The sequence below is a fragment of the Plectropomus leopardus genome, chromosome 23 (assembly GCF_026936395.1).
Source record: "Plectropomus leopardus strain MGB_pleo_1.0 chromosome 23, ASM2693639v1, whole genome shotgun sequence".
In the NCBI taxonomy this organism is placed as follows: domain Eukaryota; kingdom Metazoa; phylum Chordata; class Actinopteri; order Perciformes; family Serranidae; genus Plectropomus; species Plectropomus leopardus.
Window position 1 is genome coordinate 4,208,296 of NC_142198.1, and position 15,314 is coordinate 4,223,609.

Genomic DNA, 15,314 nt, shown 5'->3' on the forward strand with positions numbered 1-15,314 from the left:
GCTAAAACTGGATATTTACCGTGTACAACTGCATGGTAGAAAAAACTTGAAAAGAGCAGCCGAACGAATAATGACTATTTTATCGCATTTTCTAGTAACGAGCCATACACTGCTAACCGATGACCGTCTGTCCATGTTCATGGCGCAAGTCCAGGGTTGCCAGATCTGCGTGACAAAACCAGTCTATTGGCCAAACCAAAACCAGTACACGAAAACAGCTTTACGCCCGAATTCAAAATATGCCCTCGCTTTAGCTTATTGTAAATACATCGCAACATGTATTTACTGGTAGCAATTTTATTGACCTTATTTTAACTGACACAATGTATCCTGTTGATTTTCTACATTTAAATAATATATTCATTTACATATATAAGTTAACAGGCTAATGTATATGAGATTTAAATAATTTCAGGTGACCGGTGTGACAGTTCTCATTTCAAACCCGTAAAATGACGTAACTGTGATCATGCTTTTGGCGTAAGATCGCGATGCCATAAGCCACCTTTTGCGCCAGCATGACATGCAACCGGACAGAACTGGTCGCGGTGGTTCTATATAATATTCCTAACAGCCAGTACCACGTCCGCGCCCGCACGGTACATGCACAGATGTCACTTAAAAATGTAGCTGGACAAAACCTGCATGAAATACAGCAGGACAGCGGCAGGCTGAAACGCTGCCACTAACAACGTAATATAAGGAGAACGACGCATCAGTCTGTTGCGTGCCTGATGCATTGTTTTGGACACAATTTGGATTCCTGCATAAAGTTCAATACTTTTATCAGCAATTAAAGAGTTCTTCCCCTATATCCTTTACAAGCCAGAGAAGGCAGCAGCGTTTTGAATGTGCCTCTGCGTTTTGCAGTGGTTCTGAAGGTCACTGTGGTGCCCGCAAATCTGGCATTTGCATTATTATGCCCAGCCACATGTCCTATTCCATCTTCACTTTCTCTTTCTTTTGTATATTTTGTCCCATAATTTGCCTACTTATTGGGCATCATGTTTCTCCTCACAGCTAATTAGCTGTTGTTTTGCCTCTGATACCTCTTTCATTTGCACATTTGGGACTGGCTGCTTTGGGATCATGAGGAGACTGTAAGTAACTGTAAGTGACTCGCTTCATTAGCAGGGATGAGATGGTGTTTGTCTGGGTTGAGACTTAACAGCATAGACTCTTAATGTGTGTGTTTATGTGGGTGTTGTGATAAGTCCCGCGTCTGTGTGTGTGTGCGTGTTCTGATCTGAAGTCAGTTTGGTCGGATTTCAGTTATTATTCATGCAAAATAGGTCTACCAACCAAAACAGTTGAGTAGAGTAATCCCGTGCCCAAAAGCCCACCCAAAACAGCAGATCTGGCAACACTGGGCAAGTAGCAGAAGGCCCAGCATCCTTAGCATCCTTGTGCTGCGTTCATGTAAGGTCAAAATAATCTGAAAAATGAATCTCCCATCATATTTCATAACTCACCTTAACTGTTTCTCTTGCTTTTCATAATCAACAGTGCTGAGAGTAGCCTAAATCATAGTGGAACTTTAAATTGACTACTCCCGACAGTAACTAGACATGCAACTAATTACTTTTTCAAATAAATAACACAATTAATGTGGCACTGAATATAACAAGGACAGCTGTGAAAAAAAATGGCAAAGTTTCTGTTATACTGAAAAAAGGGGAAAGATGCCTACCAATAAGTACAATTACTTTACTTTTTTAAATGTTTGTTTTATGATTTTGTGTGCCTCACAGTAAGATTTATCTCCTCCAGATACGATCCTTATCTGTCAAGGTTCTATCCATAATGTCTCTACTTATGCCATCATTAAGTGGCAGCCACGACAATTAAATTTTTATGCATTTTCACATTGCACTTTGCTTTACATTCATGGACACATCTTAGACGCACCCAGCTTGTTGCCAAGGTGATGTTTAGGGGAAGTGTGTTGTATGTTGGTACAAAGATCAGGGATTTGTCACCTGATCACCACTCCCTCGGGGTGTTTCCATCAATTACAACTCACCAGCACTTAACATCTGACTATCCCGTTACTTATTCACATACTTTCATCATTTCTCACCTCTGTCACATTAAACAATCTAGTCAGCTGAGTTGCCATGTCGTGGCCATATCCCTGCCCTATTCTGCTAATAGTGGCTGCTACATTTAGTTTTGCAGTCTTGACGAACCTTGATCCTAAAACATTTTATCAACCTTGTGACTAATAATGGGCGTGCGTGTGTGTGTGTGAGAGAGAGAGAGAGAGAGAGAGAGCAAGAGCATTTTTAGTTGACAACAAAAAGGGTGTTTAAACAAGTTTAGTATGTAACACACAAACATACCAAAATCAGAATCAGAATCAGAATCAGAAAAAGATTTATTGCCAGGTATAGTTAACACAATACGAGGAATTTGTTCTGGTGGGTTGGTGCAACATAAATATTGAAAAAGAAAACAGATAAAATAGAAGATACAAATATAAAATATAAAATATAAAATATAAAAAGTACGAGTCTTACAGTGCAAAACAAAACAAGTAACACAAGTAACAGTGTAACAGTGCAAGAAACAGAACCGTGGAATTAAAGTTATATACAAGAATGTTTGGAGTGCAAGATATATATTGATATTTACATTGAAATTCACATTTATACAGGTTTGAGTGCAACTTTATGGTGTGGATGTGCCGCATGACCAGCAGCAGTGTAGGTGATGTGCATTAATGAACACATTAATGTAACGTACAGTCTATGAGGAGAGTGCGTCAGTGGGGGACCTGGGCCTTGTTTATGAGGCCGGTGGCAGACGGGAAGAAACTGTTCTTGTGGCGTGAGGTTCTGGTCTTGATGGACCGAAGCCTCCTGCCAGAGGGGAGTGATTGAAAGAGTTTGTGTCCATGGTGGGAGGGATCGGCCACAATCTTACCTGCACGCCTCAGAGTCCTGGAGGCGTACAGATCCTGGAGGGAAGGCAGACTGCAGCCGATGACCTTGTCAGCAGAGCGGATGATACGCTGCAGCCTGCGCTTGTCCTTGGCAGTAGCTGCAGCGTACCAGATGGTGATGGAGGAGGTGAGGATGGACTCGATGATGGAGGTGTAGAAGTGCACCATCATCTTCACTGGCAGGTTGAACTTCCTCAGCTGCCGCAGGAAGTACATCCTCTGTTGGGCTTTTTTGGTCACAGATTACAGTACTGACACACACACACACAAACGTAGTTTCTCTAACCTTGCAGCCCAGTTGCCAGAGGAAACTGTTGGCGTTGTACATTTCTGGCAACCATGGATATGTAACATTTCAGGATGTTGTCATGCACTGTTGCACTGCACACAGTTTTCTGTGAAAACTAATGCATCAGGATTAGCATATTACCCAAATAATGATGAGCTAGTAACTTGTGCATATGTTGCACACTTGGACAGAAAAAGGCTCCAGGCGTGCATGAGTTTTAATGAGTTACTTTACTGTTTCTCTTCTCTTCTGGTACAGGTGCACACACACAGGCACGTTTTTCTAGCGACACACTTCCTACTCCACACACTGACGCCTGTGCGACCCCTTTAGCTGTCCTCCGTGCCCGTCTGAGCTTTACTCATTTCCCCAGGCTGTGAGACTCCTCAACTCTTAAACCATGTTTAAGAAAAATGACATTAAATCTACCTTGTACCTTAAATGAACTTGACTGCATGAATTGTCGATTTTTACTCTGAACACATTTTCATGAACTCTTTTCTTTTAACAAACTGAGTCCATACTATCCTTCACCAGATGTTCGATGACAATGTGATGTATGTCTGACCCGAAGTGGTTTTTGTGCCATTAAATAAACACATTAACCTCAGCACTGTTGAAACATAAAGAAACGGAAAGTTTCAACATATTTTTGTTACATATAAAAAATAAATGTTACATATCTGTAGATTGCAGAAAATTACAATCCCAAAAGGCCCCAGCATGAATTTTGAATGCAAATGTTACTTCCCTTAGATTTAGACATTTAAACTTGCACCAAGCACCAACATCAGTTCGAACAACTAGCCTTGTCATGATGAGACTCAATACAAATGTCCTCACCATAGAGGAGTTCCCTCCTGTCTCGTATCTTTATGAGGCCGAGACTTCCACACAAGCAGGGACACCTGTAGATAACGGTCTCATGTTGATGATGCTATCATTTTATGATTCAATTCCAGTCCCCACCTTCAGAACGGCTGAGGTTAGAAGTTATTTTTATGTTTCATTTTTACATGCTGCTCTGACAAGTAAAAACAGAACTGCTTTTAATCGTTCAGTGATTTTACTCATTTTAAAATGACGCATAGCACGACTTGCTTATCATTTTAGTTCATTGAATATGATCGAAACAGCTTCACTGTAAGCTCGAGATGTATCAAAAGCACTTTGCACTCACACTGTCAAACATGAGTTCAAACATAAGAAAGGACATGGTGTGACTGCTCACCATATATTACACTCACATGACTCAAACAAAATCAAACTGTCAGAAAGCCCTAAAGATCAGAGGAGACAAAGAAAGAACTTCCTGTCTATACACACCCTATATTCAAATACTGGTTGCACTCTGCTGAGTCCCCAGCATGGATTACCAGCTTCCCCAGAGACCTGAACCCTCAGGGCCCCCCATTTTAATGGCTTTTTTTTCATTTCAATTTAAAGCAGTTACATAACTTTCATATTTAACAGTGAATAAATAAAGTTTTCTCGCCCATGTCGTTTATATAATTAGAGCTGGGGTTGAATATTAATTTTTTGTCTACCTGCCACCTTGGCTGGTGGACTCTACCTGCCACTAAATAGATAACTATTGTTTTTTTTGGCTGGTGAGTGAAACAAATTAGTAGCCACTTGCATATTTTATCAGCATTTGGCTGGTGGTAATTTCCACCCCTGATTACAGCATAGCTGTCGTGCAGTCATAACCTGGGTGCATCTCTATGATATAATCATAAATTAATAATGTAGAAGTGATAATAGCAGGGATGTAATATGTGAGAGCGATATTTTACACTTAGGCCACACGACCTAAATGAGCAAGGTGTGCATGTGGAGCAGCACTGCTCAGGTGCAGCTCAGCTGTGGCATATCTAGAGAATATGAGTCTTGCCGTTTTCCTCGTGTGACGTTTGCAGTTTTCAGAAAAAAGAGAGTGAAAATGGTCTACTGATACTCAAATTGACATCGTACTACCTTTCACTATAGTTTCAAAGTCTACAACTGTCACAGATAGGAAACATTTTTAATGCTACAATTATCTCAATGCTTCCTGTTTCAAAATAAAAGCCGTGGGACAACATTTCTAAGGACATAATTCCCTCATTAGTTAAAACTTAGATTTGTGTTGTGAAGTATTTGCAGGAGAGTCTTGTTGTCTAAACAGTGGCTTGCAGTGGAGAGCAGGCTTTTAATTGGGGAAATTAGGGCTTCTTAAAAATGGCCAAAATGGAAATTATGCCTTAGGTATGGTCCTTTAGGGTAGTGATTATGTCACTTTCACAGATAAAGCTCAGCAGTGTGAGCGTCACTATTGATGGAGTAAACCCAAGGTCCAAGTGCTCATGGAAAGTTAAGTCAGTCTGGTTGCTATGGAAAAATAAGCTTGACAACAATTTGCTATGTGTCTAAACAACGCAGTGTAACAGAAGTGATGACGTTGAAAATATAGGACCAAGACAGAACCAGACCGAAATAAGAAGCCTTTTCAGTTAAACATTATGAAGTCTGAAGCCTCATAATAATGAACAAAATATAACAGCTTGGATAAATTGATCATAGGTCAAAACAGTAGTTAAAATTACATACAATATATATGGGAGGCAAGCCTTGTTCTCTCGCACATATCATTTTACAGTACATTCTGCAAAGGTGTGCCCAAGTAATCAAAGTATTCCATTTATTACACAATCAGCTACATAATGTCTTACAGTACAAATGCTTATTTGTAATATAATGTTTGATGGGCATCCCCACCCACCCTGTGAACTGCTGAGGGGTCAAAAAGCACACACACACACACACACACAGGCTCAGATACACACCTACAAATTCACACCCAAAGACAACACACCCTAACCCTATCGCTTACAGTTACTCATTTACACATTTTGCAACATCAAGTAATGCAGCAATTTAGCATCCACACCACCCACCCACCACATCCACCCCAGTTTCCTCTCAGCAAACCCCCCCACTGACCATCCTAGCCCTCTATATAAAGGCCTCTGCTCTGCCCCTCTATCTTCCTCTCCCGCTAACTAACAGTTAGCAATGGATACTTTAAAGTTTCTAATTTTGCTCTTATGGATGTGTGAAGGACAGGCAATGCACAGGTGAGTCATCCCCCCCAAAAATCTTTTCTTTTTTTTTTTTGGCAAAAAATAGCACGTCCAACAAATCTAAGACACAGCAAATCACTCTTGATTGACTTGATTGAAAATGTATTATAATTTTGTCATACCAACACATTAAAATGTTTGGGGTTTTTTTTAAGTAGCAAATTTTTAAATGTATAACTGGATTCAGTATCAAGATAGTCATAAATATTCTGTAGTTTCTACTTGATGATGATTTCATTCAATTTATTTCTTATTCATTTGAATAAGAAATAATTTGAGGCCTGGGGAGGTTTGTTGCAAAAAATAGTACTTTTTTCCTCTCATCCTTTTTTATATGGAAGCCAAATTCTGTCGATAAAGATATCTTGTTAGTCATTTTGAGGAACTTTCCTGATAAAATGTTTTAGTATCTCAAAATAATGAGAAACAATTCAATAGGAATAATTTTCAGATACAAACACATTTTTATATAAGTCACTATTTTGAGAAAGTCTTAAATTATACTGGGATACATTTTTGAGATACTAGCTTAAAATGTTGAAATATGTAAGTAATTATTTGAGAAAGTTTCTCATTATTTTGGGACTAGAACTCATCACTCAACTCATTCATTTGAGATAAATTATTTTTAAGATACTAAAGCATTTAGAATAAACTGAGTCATCATCTTTAGATACTCATTATTTTGAAATAAGTCATTATTTTGAGAAAGTTTCTTATTTTGTCATAATGTATTATTTTAGGATACTACCTTATTTTGAATAAGTTGAGTCTTTATTTTGAGAAAATGTCATATTTGTCAATGTATTATTTTGAGATACTAACTCATAAGCAATTCATAATTTTGAAAATGTTTCTCATTATTTTGAGATAATACCGGATTATTCTGATATATTAGCTTTTAATTTCTAGATGTGTTAGTAATTACTTTAAAAAAAATCATATTTCAATGACTTACAGGATCTTTGTTTTGTATCACATTAGCAGAAACAGGCTTCCTAATCACATGGCAATTTGTGAGATTTCAGACCATTAGATTGGCAGCTGCTGTTCACTGCTATCAGTGTGTATTCCTATTAAAACCCTATAAAGATAGTGCCTTTGTTAATAAAGAGTTTAAGGGGGCTTTTATTTTACTCAGTTATGTTTTTATGAGATGCCATAATACACTTTTTATCATCTGCTTATATCGAATCACCAATGGTGGCAGTTTGCCATTTCAAAAGTCCTAAAGGGCTCTCTGCTGCTAATGCATGAGTCGCAATTATGCTGATTGTTTTGATAAATTGAGCCTTTTTTATTTTATTACATTTGTCCTGGATTTTGTTTAAATCTATACATTTCAGGCATATTTCTATTCTTCTATGATATGCATCTGATTGTATCATTCTAAGACATAAAGTATTTTAGGTAATAATTCAACCTTGGTAATATTTGCATATAAATGGTATTTTTAGGATTCTTTATTTTACTGAAGGTAAATAAACTGCTGTCAATCAAACTTTAATCTGAATCTGTTTCTGTCGCTTTCTTTCTTTTACAGCCTGCAGAGAACACTCAGAGAAGATGGTAGGTTGATTTTATTTGCAGTAAAGTTTAAAATATAATCTGAATGTAATATAAGTTAGATGGCTTGCTCCCGCAGAGCAGTGGCACAGCATGTGACCCCATCATACTGTCCTTGGCATGGATGTGGACTTTAACTCTTTCTTATCTTCACTATCCATAACCAACAAACACTTACACTGTGTGGATGTGTTAATACAGCCCAAACACACACGCGGCACACCACAGAGATATCACTCCTCACTCAGAGCATTCAAATCACTGTGAAATCAGTGTTATATAAAATATAGTTTATGTTAGCTTTATATTATTTCTTCACTTTGGCAGAAAATCAGATATTTCCAATTCATTTCAAAGTCTGTGTTTCTGTGTTGTCATGACACAAAATAAGCTGACGGAGCAGCAGCAAATGTTTCATGGACATTTTTTCACCTTTTTCGTTTACCTGCTTGGAACATCACGTCTCATGCTTAATGTGGGCCACCATAGCCCAGCATTGATATATATGCAATGTTAAACTATGGTACCCTTGTCTTTACATTTATTGTATTTTAAGCAAATTTATTGTATGTCATAACTACAAAAAAAAAGCACAAAAGACATATCTGAATGACTCCAAATGACTTTTTGGTGTGCTTACAAAGCTACCAACAATTTTTATTTTATTTTAATTTTTTTAAAGAAAGCTGACGTAGCTCTACTTGGAGGGGGGCTATAAGTGATAACTGACAATTTTTGTAAAAGCCCACTGTTACAAAATTTAATTACAAGACAGCACGACTGGACACACGTTCATATTCTGCACTTCTGCACATATTCTGAACTTTCTAATCTTTTTGACCACTCAAAGCATTTTCACACTGCATGCCACATTCATCCATACACACACACATATACACACTGCTGGCTGAGGCTACTGTACAAGGTGCCACCTGCTACTCAGTAACCATTCATTTGCACGGGCACTCCAATGGTGCAGCAATTTGGGGTTCTGTATCATGCTGAAGGATACCTACACATGCTGACTGGAGGAGCCGGGGATCCAACCACTGACCTTCCGATTAGAGGACAACCCCCTTTACCTCTGAGCTACAGATCTCTCCAACATCTGTGTATTTATCTCCCTGTGTTGTGTTTCTTCAGCAGTGGTGCTGACCTCCTGCGACTTTAACCAGGACAGTGATCCATTCTGCAGATTCAGACAGGACAACACAGATAATGGTGACTGGACCCGACACAAAGGTCCAACCCCGACACCTGGCACCGGCCCCAGTGGAGACTACCCTGATGGAAGTCAGTCCTGAATGCATGGTTTATTTGAGACATTTCATTTCTATACAGTTACCTTATTAGTAACTAGGCTATGATTGGGGTTAATTAATTAATCTGACTAATGATAAGAAAAATACACATCTTCATTCTGTCTCTGTGTGTCTGCAGAGGGCTTCTATATCTACCAGGAGTGCGACAATGTGCCGAATGGACAGAAAGTTCGTCTGCTGAGCCCTGCCCTCTCGTCACCGGCCACTCAGATCTGCGTCCAGTTTAGATACTACATGTATGGCTCAGACAGTAAGAATGAGTTAAGGGTTCTGGCTGTGAGGCCCGACGGTGAAGACATGGTCTGGAAGAAGACAGGCATACAGAGTCCATCCTGGCTGAAGGGCTCTGTTACCGTGTCCAAGCCCAGCAGTCAGAGTGTCACTGTGAGTGTCAGCTTTTCACTGTTGGTGTTGCTTTAATGGTTAATTATGGTGGATTATTCAGAGAGAAGCAATATGGCAACTGGTATCCATTCTGGCAATTGGGTCATGAAGAGAAAAAGTTACTTTAATTTTTCAGTTTTTGTTCAGATCTTAGTCATTTGAAACTAAAAAGTTAGATTTAAAGCAGTTTGTCCTAACATCAGTGGCTCAAAACTAATTTTCAGAAATCACTTGTCTACTGCTGCCATCAGAGTAGTAGACAAGTGGCAATCTAACCAGAGTGCAAATCTTAACTCAGTCTATCAGTGTGTTTGCATGATGTCTGATAAAGTTGAATTATTGTGTTAATCCGACTATAACTGGACGTTTAATATACATGTTAACATGTTAGTCCAACCGAAATCATACTGAGTGGAAAGTTAACGCAAGATAATCTGACTGAGAATCAAGCTACTCATTCACATTTACGCAACCGGAATTGACCTGGCCTCAGTGATCTTTGCAAACTCAGAGTTGCCACGCTGGGCTTTGACCTGGAAGTCCATTTGTATAACCCCCCCAAAAGAATGGAAGAAAACAAAACAAGACAAATCCATACTGTTACTGTTCGACACCTAATTGCTGCTTGCTAACTTGTTTCGTCCAATATCAATTAGCTGAATGCTGGCATATCATTACCTACCGCATCAGAGTCAGGCATACTTCCCTCAATAAATGAATTCTCCCCCAGTGCTTGTATACTGGGACAAGGACAGTAGTCCAATGAAATGACCTAATCACACTATAACCATAGCTTGACTTAACTATGCATCTCAATGTCACGACATGTGACTCGTGTCAAAAGTTTGTTATACAGTACAACTGCTGTATTCATTGGGTGATAATGTATGATCTGTGTATATAGATTGGGTTCGAGGCTGAGAGAGGCTTCACTGCTTCCTGTGACACATCTCTGGACAACATCGTCATCACTGAAGGAGCATGTCCCTGTAAGCTTATACACACACTCTCACCACACAACCATAACTTGCTGTATCACTGATTGTCCGAATGTTTTTTTTTTTCACAGCGTGTGTGTCTGGCTGTGATTTTGACACTCTTGGTGACCTGTGTGGGTGGACGAGTCACATTGAGAATCCTGACATGTTTGGCTTTGAACAGTGGAATGGGCCAACCGACACTGAAGGCACTGGCCCTGATGATGACTTCTCCAAACCTGGATGTAAGTGGGTCCTCTTTTCAAAAGTCTGTATGGGAATGATTATGTGCCACAGAGTCAGCCAGAGTGGTGCTCTACAAATAATTTGTCATTGTTGATGTTGATGCTTCTGTATGTAGTGGGCGCCTACATGTTGATGGATTCCTTTGAGGCTGTCCCTGGAGTCCAGTCTCAGATCCGAAGTCCTGTAATAACCCCCACCTCTGGATGTCTGGACCTCACCTTCCACTACTACCTCTATGGCACCAGCGCTAACATGGAGATCAGTGTCCACACCATGACCGCAGGTAAAAGACTGCATTTATTGTGATGTCCATACAGACAAAAGCACAGACTGCATGAAAATGTTTGTTTGGCCTGAATCTGAATTCTGCTCACCAGGTGGAGGCCTTGGACCTGCTCTCTTCACTGTCAAGGGTAACCAGGGTCAAAGCTGGAAGCCTGCAGAGGTCCAGTACTTGGGAACGGCTGCCATACAGGTAAAAACTAGAACTCTCTTACCCCTCTTCCACCAAATATGCTCTTGTTCTTTAACTGGTTCTGTTGGGAATCTTGGAATCTTGGTTCTGCCTAATGAACCACCCTGTGTTTCCACCTGGTTTGAGTGGATCAATTGTAATCAAGGATGTGTCATCAACAGAAGGTAATGGCTAAATCGCAAATTATACTTATTTCCCGCATACTTTTGCTCTTTTAATGCAGATATTTGTTTTTATCCAAAAAACAAACATGGTCTAACTATAAATAAAAACAATGCACGCCCTATTTCTCTATTGACCTCCATCCCCTCTTTTCAACTGCTAGAATATGTACTGATGTCATCGCAGTTCACATTTCAGGTCAAGAAAAACCTGCTATCTTTTTGTTCAAGTTGAGAACGAAATTCTTGAGTTCTGAACCAATTAACTTTTGTTTAAAAAGCTCAGAAAGGTACAGCACTAGGTGCAGGAACCAAAACAGAACTGGTTCCATGTTTGTGGAAAAGGAGCTTTTGTGTCTTTGTATGTGTGTATATATGTGTATGTAGGTTTAGACTAACATCCTTGTCGCATGTGGATTTCAGTTTGTGATTGTTGGTACCTATGGAGAAACTCATCAAACAGATATTGCTGTTGACGCGGTGTGTGTAATGGCCTGCAAAGGTGAGAAACTGACCAGACGGAATTTAAGTTACTGTCTGCACTGTAATAAATACATTAATGCTGTATCAATGATAATATTTTCATGAGAAACTTTATTTATTATTCATTTATAGCTCAGCCAACAACTCCTCTACCACCGGTTACAACTCCAAAACCAACAACACCCAAACCAACAACACCAAAACCATCAACGCCCAAACCAACGCCAAATCCAACAACACCAAAACCATCAACACCCAGGCCAACAACACCAAATCCAACAACACCTAAACCAACAACGCCAAATCCAACAACGCCCAAGCCAACAACGCCAAAACCATCAACGCCTAAACCAACAACACAAAATCCAACAACGCCCAAGCCAACAACACCAAAACCAACAACGCCAAATCCAACAACCCCAAAACCATCAACTCCCAGACCAACAACGCCAAATCCAACAACTCCAAATCCTTCAACACCAAATCCAACAACGCCAAAACCATCAACGCCAAATCCAACAACGCCAAAGCCATCAACACCCAAGCCAACAACACCAAAACCAACAACGCCAAATCCAACAACCCCAAAACCGTCAACGCCCAAACCATCAACGCCAAATCCAACAACGCCAAAGCCATCAACACCCAAGCCAACAACACCAAAACCAACAACTCCCAGACCAACAACGCCAAATCCAACAACTCCAAATCCTTCAACACCAAATCCAACAACGCCAAAACCATCAACGCCAAATCCAACAACGCCAAAGCCATCAACACCCAAGCCAACAACACCAAAACCAACAACGCCAAATCCAACAACCCCAAAACCGTCAACGCCCAAACCATCAACGCCAAATCCAACAACGCCAAAGCCATCAACACCCAAGCCAACAACACCAAAACCAACAACACCAAATCCAACAACGCCCAAACCAACAACACCCAAACCAACCACACCAAAACCATCAACGCCCAAACCAACAACTCCCAGGCCAACTACACCTAAACCATCTACTCCAACTCCAACAACACCAAAACCAAGTATGACATGTCCATGCTTTTTTTCAGTTCCTTAATGCTTTCTTTCTTACATTTATTTTCTCTATTTTCATCCATCATTTTCTTCTCCTTCCTCTGCACAGATCCTTGTCCTCCTGATGCAGAGTATATAGACTGTGGTCCAGCTTGTATCCCCACCTGTATGGAACCCTCCACCAACTGCACTGGGTCCTGTATCACTGGCTGCTTCTGCAAACCAGGCTATGTCTTCAAGGGACGGCGCTGTGTTCCACTGGAGAAATGTGGCTGTCTGGATGAGCATAATAACTATTATGAGGTCAGATCCTAGTTCTTATATCCATATACCAACATTCCTGACAGTTAATGATAAGAAAGTTGTTTTTATGTTTTTCTAGTGAACACACTGCACTCAGCAATACTGATCCTTTGTTCAATTTTCTTTTAGCCTGGCGAGATTATATTTGGAGATGGCTGCTCAAAGCTGTGTCGCTGTGCAGGGAACTACACTTTGGAATGTGTTGATAACTCCTGTGAACCCACTGAAGAATGTCGCGAGGTCAACGGTGTTGCAGGCTGCTATCCTAAAGGTAATAATGTCCGGTAGATTGTCAAGGAATTGGTACAGGAACTGGTGTGAGATGCTGGAAAGGATCTGGTTAAAACAATGTGACGTCCAACCACTTCTGAAAGCAAAAGGGTGTAGAACTGTTTCTAATGACCACTATCAAGGGGTGGAAAGTCTGTCTTAGTAGAGAATAGTGAAATATGCAGGACATTTGTTCAGATAGGTGTAAAGGTTTGCACTTTACGAGAAACTTTCTTCGAACTGGGTTGTACACTCAAAACCAACAGTGGCTGTGAGAGGAATGAAACGACAGAGCTTAAGAGCTTGCATGTTGAATTGCTTTTAGGATTGATAAGGGTTTCAACCCTGTATCCTATAAATTATGTTTGTATGTTACTAAAAAGCTTTCTTAATTGTGCCGTAATGACAAAGTAATTGCTGTCTTTAATATTTTCAAAGACAATGTTTCTTTCAGGTAACAAACAATACATCATGTCCTGTGTAGGCTTTGGAAAGAGATGGTTGGGGTTAGATGGTGGGAATACAAAGTGCAGACCATGATGCCACAATTTTGCATCCAGACTCCTGGCCTGTCATGTTCAGGAAAAAAAAGCACCGTGGTTGCTAACACAGAGTTTTTCATACCTCAGGTACATCCACATGCATAGCGTCTGGTGATCCCCACTACACAACCTTTGACAAACGCAAGTACAACTTCATGGGGAACTGCAGCTATCTGATGTCTGGTCCCTGCAATACAACCAATCTGCCATACTTCGAGGTCCATGCCGACAATGAAAACCGCTTCAACAGACCCACCATCTCCTATGTAAAGGCTGTACATGTGTATGTACACTCAGTGAAGATTTCCATCCTCAAAGGTGGTACTGTGCAGGTAAAAAAATGAGAGGAGAAACTTACTTAGTTTTTGTAACAGACCAGGTGGCAGAATGACAACAGTTGCCAGTGCCATTGTAAATTTAAAATTTAAGATTTTATATAGAGTGTTTTTATAGCTGGTTGTTTCTATTTTCTCAGTAATCCCCCATTATGTTATTTGCACCTGCTTTTCCCACACAGCTGAATGGGACCAACGTAAACCTGCCAGTGAGTCCAGCCAGTGGTGTGTCTGTCTTCAAGTCCGGAAAGCACTACACGGTGTCCATGAACTTTGGCGTGACAGTTCGTTATGATGGAAACCACTTCATGGACATCAAAGTGATCAAAGAGTGAGTAAAGACGTAACAGGTGGTGTCACTGGAGACACTCTCTTTACATTCCTACCCCAATCCCATACAGAACACTGTTTTCAAGGTTATGAAAACACCTGAATTGTTGCTCTTACTTCCATAAATCACTAACTTGCAAATTTTCTTGTGATCTGCAGCTATAAAGACAAGCTGTGTGGACTGTGTGGAGATTACGATGGAAATGCCAAAGACGACTTCCGTAAACCAGATGGATCATTGACTGCTGATGCCAATGAATTTGGACACAGCTGGAACACTGATCTAGAGTCAGTATCATATATTCATATTTCCACAAGCATAACACATAAAAATGCATTATCTGACTAGTTTTAGAACGGATTGGATGCTTTTGTCTTTTATTTTTACACTCTTAGAAATAAGGTTAACAAAAGGGTTAACCATTGGCTTCCAAAGAACCCTTTTCGAATAAGAACCCTCTAGACATAATCTAGATGAAATCTTTGGAATATAATATGGTTCTTGGTAGAACCCTTGTGTACCCCTTTC

At 40.1% G+C, this 15,314-nt stretch overlaps 1 protein-coding gene across 1 annotated transcript in view; it reads left to right on the forward strand.

The window, feature by feature from the left end:
* Window positions 1-6,341: 6,341 nt before the first annotated feature.
* Window positions 6,342-15,314, forward strand: part of zanl (zonadhesin, like) — a 38,826-nt gene continuing 29,853 nt past the window's right edge. The window contains exons 1-15 of the mRNA XM_088074024.1: window positions 6,342-6,349; window positions 7,899-7,924; window positions 9,065-9,214; window positions 9,362-9,627; window positions 10,532-10,616; window positions 10,697-10,849; window positions 10,966-11,133; window positions 11,228-11,325; window positions 11,910-11,988; window positions 12,102-13,013; window positions 13,115-13,308; window positions 13,438-13,579; window positions 14,208-14,452; window positions 14,638-14,786; window positions 14,945-15,073. Coding sequence (XP_087930150.1) covers window positions 6,342-6,349; window positions 7,899-7,924; window positions 9,065-9,214; window positions 9,362-9,627; window positions 10,532-10,616; window positions 10,697-10,849; window positions 10,966-11,133; window positions 11,228-11,325; window positions 11,910-11,988; window positions 12,102-13,013; window positions 13,115-13,308; window positions 13,438-13,579; window positions 14,208-14,452; window positions 14,638-14,786; window positions 14,945-15,073 — 2,804 coding nt within the window. The remainder of the gene's footprint in view (window positions 6,350-7,898; window positions 7,925-9,064; window positions 9,215-9,361; window positions 9,628-10,531; window positions 10,617-10,696; window positions 10,850-10,965; window positions 11,134-11,227; window positions 11,326-11,909; window positions 11,989-12,101; window positions 13,014-13,114; window positions 13,309-13,437; window positions 13,580-14,207; window positions 14,453-14,637; window positions 14,787-14,944; window positions 15,074-15,314) is intronic.